At 34.7% G+C, this 22,986-nt stretch overlaps 1 protein-coding gene across 2 annotated transcripts in view; it reads left to right on the top strand.

The window, feature by feature from the left end:
* LOC145245783 (protein unc-13 homolog D-like) overlaps positions 1 to 22,986 on the top strand; it is a 513,002-nt gene that overhangs the window by 467,279 nt on the left and 22,737 nt on the right. For both annotated transcript variants that reach the window (XM_080107524.1, XM_080107446.1), the window contains exons 25-26: positions 9,070 to 9,232; positions 22,158 to 22,377. In XM_080107524.1, the coding sequence (XP_079963650.1) occupies positions 9,070 to 9,232; positions 22,158 to 22,377 (383 nt within the window). The remainder of the gene's footprint in view (positions 1 to 9,069; positions 9,233 to 22,157; positions 22,378 to 22,986) is intronic.

Below are 22,986 nucleotides of genomic sequence, written 5' to 3'. Positions count from 1 at the left end.
TCTAATCATTTCAACTGTACTATTTACAAAATCTATTTAACATTTAATTATTTAATATATTTTCATTTAATTTTATATTCGATTTATTTCACTTTGAGGAAAGCTTTATGTTTTGGGATTGTATTGAAAATGTAATGGAAATTTCAATTTCGTTCCGTTTTAATCTTTTATATTTTACTTGCCAATATAATTGAAAGAATACAATTCAACTATCGTAATTTTATATAAATAAACAAAAACAAATATTTTAAAATAAAACTTTATTAAAAAAGAAATAATTTTATTTTTAAATGAAAAAAATCAATTTAGTAAAATAATTGTATTAAACACCCCCAGCCTTGTCAGCAAACCTGTAAACCTATAAAAGTTAACATTTCGAATGTAAACAGTGATTTTTCGATTTTGTTAGCGCTTGCCGCAATTAAAGACAATTAAAACGGAACTAACTTTATTTCCATTCTATTTTTTAAACAACCCCCAAAAACATAACGCTCTCTTCCAGTTATAGCCATTTTTGTTTTTAATTAAATAAAACAGGTCAAAATAAACAGATAAGCGCATTTTCTTTTACATTTTTCTTACAACCATTGTCATTTAACCAACTGCAGGATATCGTTACTTTTGTGGGGTTGTTTTGAAAATGGCACGGAGATTATAATTTCGTTCCAATTTAATCTTTCTGGTCGAGCCTATTTCGAAAGCCTGTCTTATCATAGATTTGAACTACAAATAATTTATTACATTTTGATTATTACTATCTTAAGACTTAAAGCTTATATTTATTTCATTTTTCTATTTATATATTGAATTAGTTATTTCCAGTCTTATTTAAACTTAGGGCTTTCTTTAAACCGGATGAACCTTTTATAAAAATATGAGTTTAACGTAAAGAACACGAACAAGGTTTTATTCAACTGAATTTCTTCCAGTTTACTAACAAAATATATAAATTTAAAAGAGATATAAATAATAAAATAAAAAGGTTATGTAATTTAAAAGAAATACACGTACTCACAAAAGCAGAACTTTTTTTACACATTTTTTTCTTTAAAACCATAACAATGAGACTAACAATTACCTAGATCTTAGTAATTATTTGTTTTAATAGAACTGTTTTAATTGTACTGTTTACTTAGTTAACCTAAGTTGGTATTACATTTATTTTACATTTACTTTTTTTTTTAATTATTACTTTTAGACTGTGACGTTTACACCCGGAAGTAATGAGTCACACGTAGGTCGCTTTTATTCATTCCTTTTGGTCAAGATCAAAGTGTAGTATCTGTTCTTCAGATGCTGCACTTCATTTTCTTGTTCTCTTTCGGTGGAGGAGAAATCCTTCACGACTGAGACAATTTTTATTTTTGTACCTTTTCTCCACGTTAAAAAACGACCCTGGTGTCTAACTCTGTCCCGTGGGGGGGCATAGTAAATAGGTACAATATAATTGTTTATAATTGTACTATTCAGAAATATTATTTATAGTTCGTCCATTTCAGTTAGTATACATTTCCTTTACGCTTAATTAATTTACAATCATTAATATCGTTAAACAATTCCGTTTAAAACCGAAATTATGCCACCCAAACGAAGTAGAAACGAAAGTGAGGAAGAAAGAATGGAAAGATTGGAAGCTAATAGACTAAGAGTTGCTGCAATTCGCTCCAATGAAAACAATTCAGATAGAGAAAGACGTCTAGAACTTAACAGGATACGTCAAAGAGAAAGGAGAGCAAGACTGTCAGATTTGGAAAGAGAAACCCAACGTGAAGCTGACAGAACTAGACATGCTGTAAGGCGGTTAAATTCATCACAAGATGAAATTCAAGAAAGGCAAAGATATGCACTGGAAAGAGAAGCAATATTACGATCGAATGAATTATATGAGGTAAGTAGACGTACACAAGGTCAGTTGAGAGTGGCTCAACGACATCAGAATGAATCGGAAACCCAACGAAGCTTTCGCCTATACCAAGGGCAACAACGAGAGGCTGCATGGAGAGAGAGTATGACTTTGCCCCAGCAATTGACAGAAAACGAGGCAGCTAGACAACGAATGACTGCTTTGAGACACCATGAAATAGAACACTGCAATAGAAAAGGATTGCTCTACAACAAAAATGACTCTCTCACTACAGCTGATATAGGAAAAATGGACAAAGTATGTCAACATTGCTCAGCTGTAAAATTTAAAGGAGAAACCCCTGGTTGTTGTTGTTCTTCTGGCAAAGTTGTGCTTGATAGCTTTCCACCACTGCCTCAGTTGCTTCAAGATTTGCTCTCCGGCAATGGTCCCATCTCTAAAGATTTTCTGCAAAATCTACGCAGTTATAACAATTGTTTTGCAATGACATCATTTGGTCACAAAATTGCGGCAGTACATGGGTGGAATCCTTCTTTTAGAATTCGAGGCCAGGTTTGCCACCAGATTGGGAGTCTTTTACCACCTGAAGATGAAACAGCAAAGTTTATTCAAGTCTACTTCTTGGATAGTCTGGAAGAGGAACTACATAATCGGGGACGTGACAGTAGACTCAATAGAGACATTCTCCAAAGTCTGACTGAATTTTTACATGAGAACAACAGCTTTATTTGTCAGCTGAAAACAACAAAGGAGAGGATTGAAGAAGAACACTTGGTAGAACATAAAGTTGTCATAAGGGAAGACCGAAGGCCGCAAGAAGAGCATCCACGGCGATTCAATGCTCCAACAACAGCGTATGAGATTGGAATATTAATGGATAATGAACCAACAGCTAACCGGGATATTGTCTTGCGATTTAGAAATGATACATTAAAATGGATCTCAGAACTACATCCCCTCTACGATACTTTAATGTACCCGTTAATGTACCCCTATGGTTCTCCATCTTACAACATCTACATGAAGGCACCCAATGGGCGAAAAGTTACCCAACAGCAATTTTATTCGTACCATTTAATGACTCGGCCTGGAAACTATTTTCTCTGGTACCGAAGGCTATTTCAACAATGGCTGGTGGATGTGTACTGCAAGATTGAAACAGAACGTTTACAGTTCCTGAGGCGTGAGCAACAGACCCTGAGAGCTGACAATTATAGCAACTTGAGAGATTCAATTCTTAGGGAGGATGGGAATCCAGAACAGTTTGGTCAACGAGTTGTACTTCCGGCAACTTATACAGGAGGCCCTCGATACATGTTTGAGCGTCAAAGTGATGCCATGGCATATGTTCGGCGAATGGGCCGAGCCAACCTCTTCATCACGTTCACAACAAATCCAAAGTGGACAGAAATTACAGAAAATTGTCTTCAAGGGCAAGACCCTCAGGATCGTCCAGATATTGTTGCCAGGGTTTTCAGGCAGAAGCTAAAAAAGTTACTTGAATTTATTAAAAAGGGAGGATTTGGCAGGTTGAGGGCTTTCCTGTACAGTATTGAATATCAAAAAAGAGGACTGCCGCATGCACACATCCTCACCTGGCAGGCCCCAGAGGACAAACTTCTACCAGAAAAAATGGATCTCTGCATATCTGCAGAGATCCCTGACAAAGAGGAAGATCCTGATCTTCATGCTAAAGTGATGGCACATATGGTGCATGGACCTTGTGGACCATTTAATCCAAATTGTCCATGTATGATTGACAACAAATGTTCCAAAAAATACCCAAAAGAATTTCTTCAGTGTACCGAGCAAGGCCAAGACTCTTACCCTAAGTACAGGCGAAGAAAACCAGAAGATGGAGGCCAGACTGGTACAATAAGGATGAAGAGAAATGGTCGGTATGTTAATCAAGAAATAACAAACCAGTGGATTGTTCCGTACAACAAGGTCCTCCTTCAGCAGTTCAACGCTCACATTAACGTAGAAATTTGCAGCTCGATCCAAAGCATCAAATATGTCCTCAAATACGTGAATAAAGGATGTGATCAAGCAGTGTTTGAACTACAAAGAACTGATGGAGCAGCTAACCAACAAGGCCAAGTACAAAGTCACATTGTGGATGAGATCCAGCAGTTCCAGAATGCAAGGTATGTCGGCAGTTCAGAGGCGGCCTGGAGGATATTGGAACATCCCATCCATGAACATTTCCCCCCAATCGTACAACTTTCTGTTCATCTTGAAAATGGGCAGCGTGTCATGTTCTCAGCTGATACTGCTCTGGAACGAGCCCAAGGTCCACCGCCTGCCACAACTTTGACAGCATTTTTTCAACTCTGCCATGAGGATGACTTTGCAAGGGGTCTCAAATACGTAGAAGTCCCTGAGTTTTACACTTGGAACAAATCGACAAAGAAATGGATGAGAAGAATGCGTGGGGTACAAGTTGAAGGTACTGAAAATGATGATGTATGGAAGGCACCATACATTGGGAGAATCTACACGATTAGTCCAAAAGCAGGGGAGTGTTATTTCTTACGCCTGTTGCTCAATGAGGTTGCTGATCCAACTTCATTTCAAAATTTGCGATCATACAATGGTCAGGTGTTTGAAACATACAGAGCAGTGTGCCTTGCTCGAGGCCTTCTAGAAAATGACCATCACTTGCATCAAGCAGTAGGAGAGGCAAGTGCCACTCAATCACCTTCAAATTTGCGAAGCCTATTTGTGATAATTTTAACAGCCTGTGAGCCAAGAAATCCTCTTGAGATCTGGATGGCTTTTCGTGATGTAATATCTGAAGACATTCTTCACAGATACAGGCAAGAAGTTAACAATCCAGAAGCAGATTTTAATGAGGACATCTACAATAAAACTCTTTGTCTAATTGAAGAAAAAGTTCTCCTTATGTGCGGTCAACCATTGGCAAGCTATGGATTACCTGCACCAACGCAAGGGAGAGATGAAAGACTCGCGAGAGAGTATCAACGTGAAGTTACTTATAATCTTGAAGAACTTTCCCTACAAGCAGAAAATATGCAAGAAAAACTGACCGATTCTCAAAGAGAAGTTTACAATTCATTCATGGCAATGTTGGAAGCACAAGGTGAAATGAACAAAAACATGATGTTTCTTGATGCTCCAGGTGGTACGGGCAAGACTTTTGTAATCAATTTGATCCTTGCAAAGATTAGATCCATGAGAAAGATTGTGCTTGCAACAGCATTCAGTGGCATTGCTGCTACTCTACTACAAGGTGGCCGCACTCTTCACAGCACTTTTAAAGTACCCTTGGATACTCATCGAATGGATCAGCCAGTTTGCAAAATTACTGGTAACTCAGCCTTGGCAAATGTAATTAGAGACACCTCTGCAATCATTGTAGACGAAGCCCCAATGACGCATAAGAGTGCTTATGAAGCAATTGACCGAACACTGCAAGACATCACAGGAAACAAGAATCCCATGGGTGGCATTCCAACCTTATTTTGCGGTGATTTCCGTCAAATCCTCCCAGTGGTTAAAAATGGCACAAGGGCTAACATTGTCAATGCAAGTTTGAAACAATCCTATCTCTGGAGGCACGTTATAGTAAAGAGACTGACTACTAATATGAGAGCCTATATCTCTGATAACACAGCTGCAGCAGACTTCTCAAAATTGCTTCTCCAAATCGGTAATGGTCAGTTTCCTATCACTTCTTCACCTGACACAATTAAGATTCCAACTGCGCTTGGTAAATGTGTCGGTAATCAGAAGCAACTGAAAGACAAAGTGTACCCAGACCTGCAAAACAATGGAAAATCACCGGATTGGCTTGCTGAGAGGGCTATTATTTCGCCATTAAACAGCAATGTGAATCATTTGAACAATTCAATAATGGATGAATTTCCAGGAGACACAAAGCAATATAAGTCAGTTGATTCGGCTACTAATGAATATGAAGCTGTTCACTACCCTGTGGAGTTTTTAAACTCTTTGGAGATATCTGGAATGCCTCCACACATTTTAAATCTCAAAATTGGATCGCCAATCATGATTCTTCGATCCTTGGAACCGCCAAAAACAACAAACGGAACAAGATGTGTTATCACCAGATTGCACACCAATGTACTTGAGGCCACCATTTCCTGTGGCCCCTACAAAGGCGAAACCGTTCTACTGCCAAGGATCCCCTTAGTTCCATCGGACTCAGAACTTCCATTTAAATTCCGGAGACTCCAATTTCCTGTGAAGGTGTGTTTTGCAATGAGCATAAACAAAAGTCAAGGTCAGACATTTAACACCATTGGCGTAGACTTGACATCAGACTGCTTCAGTCACGGTATGTTCTACGTCTCCATCAGCCGGACAGGAAGTTCAGAAAAACTCTACTTTCTGGCTCCAAATCAAAGCAGCAGAAATGTAGTTTACCCTGAGGCTCTTCAGTGAAAAGTTCGAGAAATGGATATGAGGAAAAACTGACATGATCTGATTGTGGTTAGTTTTTAGTATTGAATGTGCAAGATAAAATTTAAGCAAGAGTTGAAAATTACTTCAATGAAAAATTTACTATGTAACATCAAGTAACCTTCCTTTTTGATGAAAATGTTTTGTGAAGTTCCTGATTGAATTTCAGTCACTACAAGAGGTAGTTAAAATGTTAATCACCTTATGCAATCGTTGCTCTTACAACATCAACTTACTGGAAAGGTGCCCACAGATTTTGGTGCCCGAGTGCGCAACAAAGCTCCGTGCGAAGCACGGGTATCTTTGCTAGTATAATATAAAGCTGAATGTGTGTGTGTGTGTGTGTGTGTGTGTGTGTGTGCCTAGTCACGAATAGGCTCCTATATGGTTGACTATTTTAAAAACTGATTACATATAATGATAGAAGATGTATCGAGACACAGGAATGGGTATGTTTGATCTAGCAGAACGGTGATTCATTAAAATTGTGGGGTCTACATTCGCGCCTGGTTCACAATGTATGGAAATAAAAAATTTAAAAATTAAAAAAAAAAGCGTTTACAAGTGTTTTTGATATAGATGTACAAGAGACTACTTTGATAAGTATGTTTTAACTTAAATAGGGATGGTATAATAAAATTGTGGGGTCTGCATTCGCGCCTGGCCTCCATAGAATGGAAATAGGCACAAACTTTAATAAAGACTTTTCATATCTATCTGCGTAAGTTTACTTTGATAACTATGTTTCAGTTTGAAGAAATATGGTATAATAAAATTATGGGGTGTTCGTTCGCACCTGACCTCCATAGAATGGAAATATGTCACAAAGTTTAACAAGGTTTTTTAATATAGATCCACAGAATATTGTGATAAGTGTTTCAGTGTGAACAGGTATGGTATAATAAATTATGGGGTTTATCTATTTTATTTTTACTTTCATCATATTTTGCTTTGGTTTTGATACCTCGAAGCTATCTCTTTACAATCCTTCCTTTTCATAACCTATCATACTTTCATAAATCAGAGTCCATTTTCGGTAGACTATTTTTGAACCCAGTCAACAACGGATACTTTTGCTAGTATATATATATATATATATATATATATATATATATATATATATATATATATATATATATATATATATATATATATATATGACGGGTACTTTTATTAGTAACACAGATATGACTATACATTTGTATATATTTCTGCTTATGAAATATCCTTTTCTTTTATAACTAAATCAATCTTCGAATACTCAAAAAGCGACATAAAAACCCCTCTATCTTTGTATATTTGATAACTGTAATGAAAGAACACTTTAATTCGTTTCTCGCAGATTTCTCTTTCACCAACGCCTTCACCTTCATTTTCACAGGTGCGAATTATTTTGGTATTATTTCGTCCATATTTATTTTCCAGGTAAATTTTCTCTGCACACACAGTAAAATATTCTGAGTAAACAGTCTGTGTAGAAAGTTTTATGAAACTTGAAGTAAATGGAAAGATTTTTTTTTTCAATTATTCAAAAATAAAATTTTTGCTTTGGTTTTTACTGCTTTCATTTATTCATTTTTTTAAAATTATTATTATTATTATTATTATTATTATTATTATTATTATTATTATTATTATTATTATTTGCTTTCTCTGAGGACAAAATTTAGAAAATGGTTCAAATTTTTCTTTCTTTTTTTCTTTTCTTAGCTTTTGAATATGGAAGACTTTTTGGTTTTGTTATAGGTCTTCATATAGAAGCTGTCGAAAGTTGACACTGAGTAAATGGTTGGAAAGAAACATTCAATTGTTACATATGTCCTCGCACTTCTATGAGAGCTTTGTCTTTCAGTCTATCCATCAATTTGTCAGATTGAAATCGTATTTTCATTATTTAAAACGCAAATTAAATGGATAGATTTTATTTTAAATGCATTTAATGAGCCCCTTTCCACCAATCGGTATGCTTACGTTTGAAATAGCATTTTCATTTGTCTGTCTTGCTTAAATATGAAATAGCATTATTGTCAGTGAAGTTCGAATATTATTTCAAACTTAGCATAACACATCGACAATAATTATATAATTATTGCCGATCTGTCATGTTAAAGTTTGAAATAACATTTTCATTAGTCTGTCATATAACATTTTTGTCGATTTGTCACATTTAAGTTTGAAATAACATTTTCATTAGTCTGTCATATAACATTTTTGTCGATTTGTCACATGTAAGCTTGAAATGACATTTTCATTAGTCTGTCATATATGAGTTTCAATAGAATTATTGTCAGTCTGTTATAGTTAAGTCTGAAATAGCATTGCCGTTGGTTTGTCATGTTTCAGTATGAAATATTATTTTCATCGTTAATAATGCAGATCATAAAAATATCCAGTGTTGTTAGATAAACATGGCGTCTCTACTTACCCGCCTCCTCACAAGAGAAGAATTAGATAGAAAGCCTCAGTCTAGAAGGATTTCTCAATCTGAAAACAAAACAGATTCTACGTTTTGATTTTAAACCCATTGCCAAAATGACATGAAAGTTAGAGTTGAAAAGGTACAATGTTTCTTTTATTGGAAATTGTCACTGGTCAAAATGAAAAGGATTCCATTTTTCCAACCTTCCCAGGCGTTATCTCTCATGCTTAAGAGATAGCTCTTAATATGTAACCTGTTTGAATTAGTGGATTAATTCAGTTTGCATTTTTTTGTTTGTTTGTTTAATTGTGTGTGTGTGTGTGTTTTTTTTTTTTTTTAGTAATAAATGGAACTAACTTGCCTGGCCTGGATTCAACTGGATTTAGTGATCCCTATGTGATTTTGGCTTTGCAACCACGTTACTTATTCAAAGAAGTAAAGCCAAAGAGAACGAAGACTATCTTTCAAAACCTGAATCCTGTATTTAATGCGTCTTTTCAATTGTAAGTTCATCTTTCTTTTTCTATAAAAAATTTCACGTGTGACTCAGCAAGTTAGGATTTTTTCCCCCTTGCTTTGTTCAGACATTAGTTTCTGATTTCTTCCTATAGAATCATTGTACTCACAGAAGGAACAAGGTGAAAGTTACTAACATCCTCGGTGCAAGTGAAAATGCTGCAATGAATCTGAAAAAACTTTTTTTTACTTGAGTCACCACTTATGAATGCCTGAAGGCCATTCGAGGATAAGTGTTAATGAATGTAAAATGGTAATGTAGTAATCGTTAATAGTGTAAATTGGGTAGAATTTGCTTATTTATGGGAATGGCTTAACAAGAACTTGTTTACATTGGATTTGAAGACTACCATGTTGTATTCAGCTGGAAAGCAGGTCAGCAGATGTGCCACAACGTTGTGTCACCTCTGTTAAACAGGGTAAGAAAAAGAATTCAAATTTAATTTAGAGTCAAACAAGAAAACGCCGAGGGAAAAGGATACAATTTACTGCATTCATAAGAAAACTAGCCATATTTTGATTAGCAACTTATCACAATCTCAATGTATTTTTTTGAGCAAGTGTAGATTCAGCACTCCTAGTTGCTGGCATCTGAAAGGAACAGGTTTGGAATAACACTGTATTTTATGTCAAAATTGCACCAAATTTGACTAGAAGAAAGCTTGGTATGTTGGATGTTACAGAGTGGAAGGAGCAGTTATACTACTACTACTACTACTACTACTACTACTACTACTGTCCTTAATACTACTACTAATAGTGTACATTTATAATCTCCAAAGATATTGGACTTAATGGCACTAAATTTAGCATAAATTCCCTTGAGATGTCGGGTATGTTAGGAGAGTGGATTTACTGCTGCTGCTGCTGCTAATAATAATAATAATAATAATAATAATAATAATAATAATAATAACGTATATAATAAAGTAGGCGCAACAGGACGAATTAAATTGGGGGGGTACATTAGAAACATAAAATACGAAACATTTTCTTTTGTTCTTATTTTAGGTAAATGTGGCCTGGTAGACCAACAAACAACCTACCTGTAAAAAATTGTTTACATGAGGAGTTGGAGTGTCTATTCCGAAAGCCGTTCATAACATTAGGAGGTTGGGGGGTTGGGGAACAGCAGCAACACCAGCAGCAGCAGCAACAACAACAACAACAACAACAACAACAACAACAACAACGGTACTATAATTTTTTGCGAGGCGAGGGGAGGCATGCTTTCAAGGACGACGCCTGTTAGCAGGTACTGCTAGTAATAATAATGAGGACTCATCAGAGATTTTGTAACTATTGGTTAGAATTGCACCAATTTTGGCAAAAGGAGCTGCAAATACGTTCAGATAAAGCATCTACTACCGTTCATTAGAGCTCGTTTAAGAACGACAGTTTGGTCACTTATTTGGCTTGAAAACGTCATTTCTCTTCAACTGTGGACAAAAGAGTATGCGATATATAGGATAAGGTTTTATTGTCAGCTGGTACCATGAAACTATAGGAAATAAACGCTACACTAGGAAACAATATGGAATTTAAACGTAGCTAAGCCAAGTTCAAAACCAGATGAATCTATTTCTTTACCTCACACTGTAACACTAATGTGAAAAGTATGACCTCCCCCAGCAATGGGTAAACTAACAACTTGCATTTAGTGTATTGTTTACAGTGAAGTATTTCCAATAGGTATTGTATTTTGGTATCAAATAACTCAAGATGAATGATATGTCATAAAATAGTCAAGCAAAGCTAAATGGAACGCGAAAATAAACACTCGAAATATGCTATGTTACAGCTATGTTTTAATAGGTTATGGGCCTAAAACTGACATAAAATATTAAAAAAAAACACACAAATAAAACAAGCAAACGAATGTTGCAGTTTGTTTTCTAATTCAAAATGTATTCATAACATGAATACATGTTATAGTAAAAAAATAATAATATAACTTATCTTGCCTTGACAGAGTTCAAAATAGTCTTTGTAGTCTAGAGGGGTATACATTTTTCTCTTCCCTGCAACCACTTTCCCACAGACTACTATGCAAGCCTGTCTCTGTTTTATCGTTATTTTCATGCAAGTGCTCGTCTGAGCTCCAATCTATGGTTCCTCCTCGCCAAATTTTCATGAAAAACACACGTCTAGCTGAAACCACTATCAATAATTTCCACCAGTCTTTATCTGTGCCTATACCAAAACGTAAATTCCATGAACAAAGCTTCTTTCTTAGAACTGCACGCCTGTGGAACTCTCTTCTGTTTCCATACTTTCCAGCTGACTACAATATGGTTGTCTTCAAGTTCAATGCAAACAAGTTCTTTATGATTCGTCCCCTTAAGTAATCCAATTTACGAAATTTCCACTAATAATAATTACTACGATCTTGTCCCATTGACTACTGTACACTCTGTAATCCTTATCCTTGAGTGGCCTCCAGATTTTGATAAGTGGTAACTCCTTTGTTAAAAAAAAAAAAAAAGAAATGAATTATTTAAAAGAAAAACACCAAAAAAGAGGAAACAAATCCAACTTTTTTTTCCAGGTGCTGATATTTAAGATTATCATATCTTAAAATATTTTATTTAACTCTTAATATGAATTATAAAAACTCAAGTGCCTACCGCTTGTATATATTGTATTGATCTTATGTTGGACTTTGGAAAAAAGTGAAATAACAGAGATTTCCTTTTGTTCTGTGTCTTCATTCAAAACAGTAGTTTCTTCATTTTAGTTCCTCTTCTGTTAAAATAAAGATGGAGGATAAAGATTTAGTGGCATTAAATAAATAAAGGAGTTCTTTAGATTTCTCTTTTTTTTTCATTTAATCACGTTCAACCCTAGTAAGGCATATCGCCACTTGGACGTAAGGGGCTACTATTGGGGACTATGTCAAGGAAAGATTAACAACATATTGGTTTATGTTACATTTAAACTTCTGCATATCAGTACAGCCAGGGAACTACTGCGGCTACTGTCTTTAATACTACTACTAATAGTGCACATTTATAATCTCCAAAGATATTGGACTTAATGGCACTAAATTTAGCATAAATTCCCTTGGGATGTCGGGTATGATACAAGGAAGAACTTACTACTACTACTACTACTACTACTACTATTGGAAAGAATTCCAAAGTCTAGCTGTTCAAGGGAAGAAACTATTAGAATAGAAAGCTTTGACATTTAGGGAGCTCAACAATGAAGGGGTGAGATTTTGTTGCTAAGCAGGTTTGTCAGGGATATATACGTTGAGAAGGCACAAGTGCAATGAGTTCATCATCTACAGACATGAAACTTAATATATAGGGTATTTGAATCCATGCAAAACTTTAAAAGTATGAAAATGAAAAAAATAGTGAAGGTCAAATGACGGCATTACAAATATACAATCATAACGTAATAGCTATTGGTTCATGTTTTAATTTTTAGTCTTGCAGCAAACATGTTTTCATGTCTCAGGCATTAACATCACGTTTTTTTTCTTCCACGTTCTTTTCCTCCTTCACAGTACGGGTTTGAGCCTGCCTAATTACTACCACTTTTTTTTTGTTCAACATACACTTCTAAATACCCGGGCAACGCTGGGCGCCCAGGCTAGTCTATAATATAAATCTTACCTGCTCGTTTAAATGTATGTATGTATGTATATATGTATGTATGCCTAAAACTTTTGACAGAGGCGACAGATTTTCAGGAGATCGATATCATTTTGAAGCTCGACGTCTCGGACAACAAATATCGAAAAATTGGCAAAAACATTAATTCCTTCACCCTCAACTGGGCACTTTTCTACAAGGAGGGATCGATTCTTTTGCCGATATTTTTGAAAGTCATCGTATCAATTGGATTGGCTTTGCCTAATTTTAATGTTCTGTAGGAGTAAGATGTCAGGTTATCTTTCATTTTCTTTTCCAACCACGTGTCAAAGGTTCGAGCCTGCCTACCTACTACCACTTTTTTGTTCTTTTTGCTCAACACACACGTCCAAACACCCGGAAACGCCAGGCACCCAGGCTAGTCTTATATAAACAGCCATGAAACAAAGAAAATATGTTCGCATGTGATTGTTACCTTCGACTACAAGACGTGATCGATCTCTTTACCTCCTTACTACCAGGAATTTCCATTTCAAGATTTAACATTCCTTTTGGATTTAAAGTATAATATCCTTTCTCTGCCCCAATATCCCATTCCCTTATTCTATGTATCTAAAATGCTTTAAAAACATTAATTTTCTATGTTTATCTAATATTTTTCTTCTGAGAAGCTGAATAAGCATCGAAAACTCAGGGGCTTAAGAGAATATATTTATTCAATTGTATTCTTTGTTTTCAAACAATAAAAAAATCTAAATTTGAAGATTAACTTTTTCAAATCATAGAATTTAAATACATAAATTTTTATTCATTTGCTATATCTTCTATGTTGAGCAATTTTATTTGGCTGAGATTGTCTTATATAAAATACTAGCCTGGGTGCCCGGCGTTGCCCAGGTGTTTGGAGGTGTATGTTGAGCAAAAAGAAAAAAAGTGGTAGTAGGCAGGCAAGCAGGCTCGAATCTGTACCGTGAAGGAGGAAGAGAACGTGAAAAAAAAAAACCCTGCCGTCTTTGTTGTTGCGTCCATCGCCAAACCGGAAGTGACGTAGGTTTAAATTAAGGCTAGTCAATCGAAAATAGGGGATGACTTTCGAAAATATCGGCGAAAAAAGCGACCTCTTCTAGTAGAAAAGTGCCCAGTTGAGGATCAAGGAATTAATGTTTTTGGCCAATTTTTCGATATTTGTCATCCGAAGTGTCAAGCTTCAAAACGATACCGATCTTGTGAACACCCGTCACTTCTATCAAAAGTGTTAGGCATACATACATACATACATACATACATACATACATACATACATACATACATGCATGCATACATGATGATGATTGCTGCATCTTTTCAGATGATCACCGTCACATTGAGTTCTCCCAATCTTGTCGTCCATGTCATCTCAGATGACTCCGCACTCCCACCACAAATTTGCACATCTTGAAGCAGATTTGACATACAAATTGAGCAATTTCCATCGAATTGACTTCCTCTGGAGGTTGAAGGGTATTCCTATGAACAATCACATGTCTCCTCAAACCAGCAGTAGATTTGCAAACTTTCCTGCATGTTAAAAAGATCGGTTGGTTTGGACTAATAGGTGCAAAGTTGACCTGAACAGGAGTTTTGTGCGACTTAAGGTGGTTGACGTAGCCAGCTTTTGACAAAAGAACTCGTTCACAAGTGTGGCATTACAGCTCTGTGTGTCATGGTTAAGACCATCAATTAAACCTTTGCGAAGCTCTCACTTCAGATTGCTGTGGGTCTGTTTTCTTTTCTCTAGAGCATCACAACTTTCACATACAAGCTTTCGCCACTTCGGCCTTTGCAGAGTAGGTTCTTTCCATGTGTCGATGTCGATTTGTAAGGCTTTCAAATTATTCTTTGTAGAGTCCTTGAACATCTTCCTAGGCTTGTATTGAGGGCGTTTGCAATTTTCCAGCTCCCCGTAAAAAATTTGTTTTGGCAGCCTACAATCTTTCATTCGAACCAAGTGGTTCACCCAACATATGTGAGATCTGATTACAAGGGTCTCAACACTAGAGCAACATGCTCTCACAAGGACTTCAGTATCGGGTACTTGTGCTAGCCACTTGATATTTAAGATACGTCTCAAGCATTTTTGGTGAAATCATACATACATACATACATACATACATTCATTTAAACAGACAGATGAGATGATATTATAGATTACATATAATAATATTTTGTAAGATCGAAAATCACTTGATTTGCATATTAGTAGATATATTTCATTTCATTATTTTGAAGAATATATATATATATATATATATATATATATATATATATATATATATATATATATATATATATATATGAGAGAGAGAGAAAGGGAGAGAGGGGTAAAGAGAGAGAATGTAGAACGCCTAATGAAATAATAAAATGTGAGTTTAAAGATAAATAATGAGGAATTCTCTTTCTTCAGAATAGAGCTTGGAGAGAAATTCAAATTGAGTTGGAGAGAATAGATAATACAAAAAAAAAAGAAAAGAAAACTGTAAAATTATGGAAAATATGAGTGCAGTGAAATGAAGAATAAATTTGTGAGAGAAAAAGCAGAAGAAATGAGAGAGATTAAGAAGTAGTTCTTAGTTATTAAAAAAAATAAAATAAAATAAATAAATAAATAAATAGAAATGGTACATACTTAAGTTGTCTAGTCAATAACGGTTTATCATTGACAGAACATCATGAAAGAAACCATAAAAAGAAAAATATAGAAAGGAAAGGTTTGTTTGCATTAGTTCGTTATGGCTTCATCGAGCGTCAATTATTGATTAAATTATTGAATAAAATACTGTGGGCTGTGTCAAGAAGGCAATGGTTAAGAGGAGCACATGACAGTTTTGATTCTTAAGACACTTAGAGGGAGAGGGGGGAAGGACAGAAGGTTGCTGACGGAGTATCTGTCATCTTTCCTTTTTGTTTATTAGTATTATTATATTATGCTGATTAGGAAGAATTGCATCCTTTTGTACACATATCACGTTGTGTGATTCTTTCAAATTTCATTATTGATCACTAATAAATAAGATATTGGTTCATGACTTGCAACCTGTTAGATTATTAGATACCATGTGGTGTTGGGACGATTAATCGAATTGGAACCGGGAATCGGAAAAATCAGAACTTTTTGTGATATTGGAATCGGTATGAGAATCGGAAAAATTTGTGGCTATTAATACATGTGTGTGTGTGTGTGTGTTGGAAAAATATCCAATAATAGAGTGTTTGATTATTCTATGAGAACGTAATATTTATTTATTAATTTTACAGATCACATGGTAACAATTGTTTGTGAATAAACTACAGTTATGATAACTCTAAGTTTATATCCGCTTTATCGCTCATCAGCCACAGAAAAAAAAAATATGTAACGGATTTAAAACTAGGTTTTTATCAGGCTCTGATTTATTCATTAAACCATTGTTACCATGAGATCTAACTTCTGTCAAAAATTATATATATATGTATATAATGATGTGTGTGACTATATATATATATATATATATATATATATATATATATATATATATATATATATGTATGTATATATATATATATATATATATATATATATATATATATATATATATACCCAGTATGACAAGAGTTGTTAACGTGCGTTACTTGTAAATTGTTTTTGAAATAAGAAATGGTGTCTTTGTCTTAAAAAGCATTGTTTATGTTGATAATTTGAAATATTGAAAATAATAAGCCGTACAAACACCATACAATAAAAAGTTTAGAGTTAAATGGGAGTAAAACGAAATAACATTTAAAAAATCTGGTGGGGCCTCTCGATGCCATATTAGTGGGTAATTGTTACGGCTTTATCGTATCATGGTCTACAAACAGAAAATATTTCTTCACTTCTGTTTCTTCCTTAGTTTCCATCTCTGGGTTGCTCTAATCAAGTCTGTCGACCTATTCCACAAATCCTAAAATTCCACCATGAAAAGTCTCCAGAAAAAATACACGAATAAACCTAGAACTCCAACTTCCAACGTAGACCCCCACTAGCACGTCTCCTTCTCTAACATCAGGAATCTACGTTCTAACCTTCCAGAGGTTGAAATCCAATTATGGGGGGGGGGCAAATCTGACCTATTCTTCCTATTCTATTTTATAATTAAAATTAATAAATAAATATTACGTTCTTATAGAATAAGCAAAACTGGCATTGGACCAACTAATTCCCTTGATGAGTTTGTAATTAAAGGATATTCTAATTTAACATCCAAATCTGACCCTCAAGATCGACATGAACATGAAATATGTGCCTACATTAGAGATGGCTTTCCATGTGTCAGCAACGGTCGGCCATCTTTGCTAGTCAACCTACGAAAACCCATATTGCCAATTTAAGTAGTCTTTCTTTTACTTATGAATCACCAGTTATCAAGGCGTGGGAGCAAATCAAGAATAAGGGTTAAAGAGATAGTCAGTTGGACGGTGATCGTCACCACAATTGGAAACGAGGAGTCGGATGGGCAGAAAATTACTTAAAAAGAATTGATTATCCAAGAGGACGGCTCAACAAGTATTTTTTAAAATATTAGATTGAAGATGCCTACATTCTTTGGCGTTTTGGCTAGGAACAAAGTGTTGATTTACTCTTGATATAACTCCAATCACAGACATACGACCGTTTATCAAAACCTACATATTGTTTTTTAATTGATTTATTTATTTTTACAAAGGAGTCACCACTTATCAAGGCTCAGAAGTCACTCGAGGTTAAAGGTTAATGAGTTTACGGTAGTCAATGGGACAATATTGTAGTAATTGTTAGTAGTGGAAATTTGGTAAATTGGATTACTTAAGGGGACAGCTCATTAAGAACTTGTTTATGTTGGACTTGAAGACGATCATTTTGTAGTCAGCTCAGTTAATAACCCACAACAGCAAGCAGGGGAGATCATTCTAAGAACGAAACTTTTTTTATCATAATATAAAGGGAGACAATTCTTGTGAAAACTACAATTCCCTAAAAAAGAAGTAAAATGAAAAATAAAATAACGGAAATAATACAAGTCTTCTCATATGCAATCGATAGACTATCCCTGGTTTGATACAAGTCAGATAATGCATTCAATTTAGAAAAATGACAGCCCTTTATAGTCATTATTGTAGTTGATTCACCAGACTATTGACGAGTGAAGAGGCTACACCCGCATGGCTGTTAAAAACTGATACAATCCTCATGGTCAAAACGAGTGGATCATAATACACATCTATTCCAAGGATTCTAATCAAATGATGTTTACTTTTGTCAAAAAGTGAGCACCAAATAACTTAAGAGGGTAAAGTAGTTTGCTTGAAGCATTGTTTAATGTGTATATAAACGAAATTTAGGTTTATAGAAGGCAGAACAATGCAGAAATGTAATGGATAAACTCATACTGAAGCAATTTAAGGCATAACGGTAAAACCGGCTATGCAGTTTCACTTTATTGAATCAATACATGTGTGTGTGCATGTAGAATCATATATACATATATATGTATATATACATGCATTATTTTATATGATATTCTACCTGTAATGTGTTCTTATGTTTTTACTTGTGTCAGGTGGTCAGGTAGCATATTCGTGATGCCATATATTTCAGGAAGTCATCCCCTTCGCCAGGCGTGTGTTTGACTTTCAAACGTACGTGGTGGATCTTACTGTAAGTGTGAGTCTATCTGTTACATCTTTGCATTGTTCTGCCTTCTATAAACCTAAGTTCGTTTTGTATACGAAGTAACTTGCTTGAGAATAAACTTTTTTCTCTCTTTTATCTATTTTTCTTTTAATGCTGTGTTTGAAATTACGAAACAAAAAGATACTTTGGTTGTCATTAACAAAGGCAAAGAAAGAGACACAATCAGCAAGTGTGTATTTTACTAGTCATGCAACCCATTTTTTTTGTCGTGTAGGATTTACCAACAAGACGATCTTATTTATTTTGAGCAAGAAAACGAGCTTTTTTTCTAGTAAAATTGCTATTTTACATACGTATACTGATGTTGCTTTAAGTTTTTGTCTATTTTTTGTATTATTTGTCCTAAGTAATTCGCAATTGTATTTTTCGGTCGCCCATACTGTTGAACCTTTAACCTGCAGAAGAATATCATTTTTTACAATTGATTTTTCCAAGTATTCTAACCATTGCACCATGGAGTCTTGCGAACCTTTATCCAGTCATGGCTGACGGAACAAGAGCATGCTAACCTCGTGAAGTAAATAAAGAATTCCGCCCGAAATTCCGTCCAAATTCCCGAGTTCGACAAAATACACCTGAAGAATGTCGGAGGTTACATCGACCAAAACGTTGTGAAAATAACACTCAAGACGAGAACAGTAGTCTGAAGAATCCAAATAATACGAATAACCAATCCTCATCTCAAAAATTCAGAAACGTCTATTTTTTGTGTTTTGTTTGTTTTTATTGTTGTATTTGTTTTTGTTCTTTTGTGCGTTTATTGCTGGGCGAATGAGAGGAGAGTTACAATGGGTGAGAAAAAAATCCTTTATTTTAGTGTTTCATTTTTTATCAACTCTTTTTATGTGTGTAATTTGTCCTCTTGATATTATAGAAAATCTATTATGGGGCTTAAAAACCAACAGCGTTTCTCAAACGGGCTTATCTGGACATTATGGTCCCATAAAAGTTCCATAAGAATTCCAGATGAACAAGTGAGATAAAGTTATGCGCTTTTTAATTTTTTTTATAATTTAATATACGTCATTTTAATAAACACGCACACAATATATATATATTTTTGGTTATTAGAATATTGTAATTATCATATTACTCGTATTTTATTAAAAATATAACATTCGTTGGGAATATATTTACAGATGTCTGTATGGCGCAAGTGTGAAAATTTGACAAACAAGTATTAATATTTCCTTAAATCAGATATTAGGAAATGTAACCTATGATATTTACCGTATTAACTACGATGAAAACAAAATGAGAAAACCATGGTATAAGGATTATGTGATGCGTGTAATTTATTTTAAAGAATTGGCAAGGGGGAAAAAGTTGAAAAATAAAAAAGAATAATAATATTATTAGAATACAATTAAAAAGATAAAGATAAAAACGAAAAAAGATTCTTAAGATAAATTCAATCAATCTGCACATTTTGGACTGAACCTGTTTTTTTTCAAGCATGACTGTCCGATTAAAGACGAACAGATCTTCGTATGGAAACGAATGAAGGCATCTAAAAATGCTGTTTCAAACTTTGCACTGTCCGGTTCATTTTTTATTTGCAATTTGTCTTACCTGTTCGGAATAATTTTAGCCTGAAAAAAAGTTCAATTCTCGCACGTGAGAAAGCAGGAACAATGCTGGTGATAAGCTCTGAAAGAGAAACATAGCGACAGCTTTTGTGAGACGGAACATGACAAATGTATACAATCTTTGAGCAATTTTACTGGGTGAGCAAAAATAGCATATAATACAACAAAAAAGGGTAATTGTTCAGAAAAGAGGTAGATTATATTAGGTTTGTGAAAACTTTCCTCGCAAAAACCTATCTGGTTGAAAAGTTTGAGTAAGAGGTTGCAAGTGTATATTCATTAATTTGAGTTCTTTTCATGTTGCAGTAAGGATTTTTATACACGCTCCATCTTCGTGGACTAATAATTGAAGTAGAGAATTCAGGCACGAGTGATGCCTAACTCGTAAGTGGCATCTAGGGCTTGGTCAAGAAGGAGTAAAACCTGTCCAAAACGGTAATGGTGAAGAAGTGGGATGGCTTTCAATGAAGACTCTTTGTTACCGAGGTTCACCTGTTGCCCCACTCAGTTAAAAGCGTAGGGTTTGTGCTGTTGTATTTTTTGTTTTTTAAATACACACAAACAACATCGCGACTTTTGTTATGGTATTGTCTTGACCAGAGTTATATCCCTAGAAGATACATTGGTTAGTAGGTCAGAGTTATGCCCCTTAGTAGAACCACCAATCTCATGGTGAGCAGTTCTTGTGGGAACTCTCATACTAATATGTTAAGAATTAAGACCAGATTTCGTTATTATTTGCTCGCTGGGCGCAAAACAGATAAGACAGCCATAGACAGATCTTTTATATAAGGAAATAATGTATTTTTGTATTTAATTTTATGCCTTACTTACCTCGTTTAATGTCATTCATTATCGTAGACAAACTACATAAATAAACTATAAATGAAATGTTCCGTTCTCCATGACGTTTTAAGTGTCTTTTACTTTCTCACACACGTAGCATTGCCAATATACAGCTACATACCTAGAAAACGGAGCAATTAAACCTGACATAGTGATATAAAATAAGAGGAAAAAAAACGACCTTCTTAGAAGTCAGCATCCCCTAATGATGCTGAATTAAACAGAGCAGAAAAGGAAAATATAACGAAAGTCTTATGTACGACATGCAAAGAAACTGGAATCTTAGGAAGATCTCCATCATGCAAGCAGTTATAGGAGCAACCAGACTCATGTAAAAGAATTTAAAAAAACTACCTGACATGTATACCCGGTGAACCAAGTGCAAGAGAGATACAAACGATTACATATAAAGGAATGATTAAAATCTTTAAAAGATCTCTTGGTTGTAATGTATGAGATAGCAGGTGAATATCCGGCATCCAACAAGATTCCCCATCCCCAGCTGGAACAAAATGATAAAACTATTATTATGATTCTTAACAAGAGCACCTTACCAATTTTAGTGAGATAGAATAGGAAATATAATCCTTCAGTATCATGTCATGAGTAAAAATAAAAACTTTAATTAATAAATCATTATCCAGGCAAAAGCCAGTCAAGGATAAGGGTTAATAAGATGGAATGATTGTTAATTGAAGGATGAAGAATATTATGAGAGGATTGAGAATAATTAATGGATGCATTAAGTTTGATTACTTTGGAGTATGAAAAGAATCTGTTGATATTAAATTTGAAGTTGATCATGTTGTTAGATGCAGAGAAGCAGTCCCATGGTAATGTGTTTCAGAAGTCCAAAATAATTTTCTGTTTGCTATCAAAATAAATCGAGATTCTATAAGTTTATGACTTTTGGAATATTTACTTTCTATTTTTTGAAACCAGTGTTTTCTTGTGTGCGTGCGCGCGTGTGTGTGTGTGTGTGTGTGTGTGTGTGTGTGTGTGTGTGTGTTTGTTTATATTTAAACATTGTCCTGTTTTATGAAAGGCAGGGAAACTTTTTTCGTTATTGTTTTTTTCGACATTTTTAAACAGTTCTTTTCTTTTTTTTTTTTTTTTTGCACATTTATATCTTCTTTGTTCACTTTAGCAACAATATCCCCCAGGAATGTCTGACCACCCCAGGAGCTACAATTCATTTGCTTGTCTATGACCAAGACAAACTGCTACGAGATGACTTTGCAGGGGAAGCAACCATTGCCCTATCGTCAATTCCACAACTGAATGATGGCAGCTGCATAACATTCGATAAAACTCCAACCACCATTATAGCCTTGAAGCGACCTGAAATTACTTCAAGACCCTTGCAGGTGAGATATTATTTTTAGAGATTTTTTGTACATTTTTCTTTATTTAAAAAACAAAATGGTGGTGTCTTTTCAAACACCCAAACTTCTGATATACATATCTATCATTATACTAAAGCTGGGTTAATCAACGTTCATTTTGCTAAGATTTCTATATTATACTTCTCTTGGTCTGTCTGTCTGCTTGCCTATCTGTCTGTTTCCGGTCCACGTTTTTTCATAAACTACTGAGTCAATCTGACTGAAATTTTGTATGGACCAAGTATTATGGTATCTGTTTGATATAGAGTCAGAGGTCAACTTGGATTAATAGAGATTAGTTATCACACTACTACATTTACTCTATAAGTTTACCCGGATCAATCTGACTGAAATTTTGTATGGATATTTGTTATAATAAGGCGCAGTGAACTAGTTATTATGGTATCTGTTCGATACACATTTAGGGATTAATAGGGATCAATATTTAATTAAAAAATGAGCACAAATTTAACCATATTCAATCATCAATTTGGCATAAAACACTCGATCTAAGTCAACGGGCTATAACTTTTGCGCGTTTTGAACCGGCTAAAATATCTAGTATTTATATACATATATGTGTTATACTGA

The sequence above is a fragment of the Euprymna scolopes genome, chromosome 1 (genome assembly GCF_053919585.1).
Source record: "Euprymna scolopes isolate OS-2025 chromosome 1, ASM5391958v1, whole genome shotgun sequence".
In the NCBI taxonomy this organism is placed as follows: domain Eukaryota; kingdom Metazoa; phylum Mollusca; class Cephalopoda; order Sepiida; family Sepiolidae; genus Euprymna; species Euprymna scolopes.
Note: the sequence above shows the minus strand (reverse complement) of the source record. Positions and strands in the feature narration are given on the sequence as shown.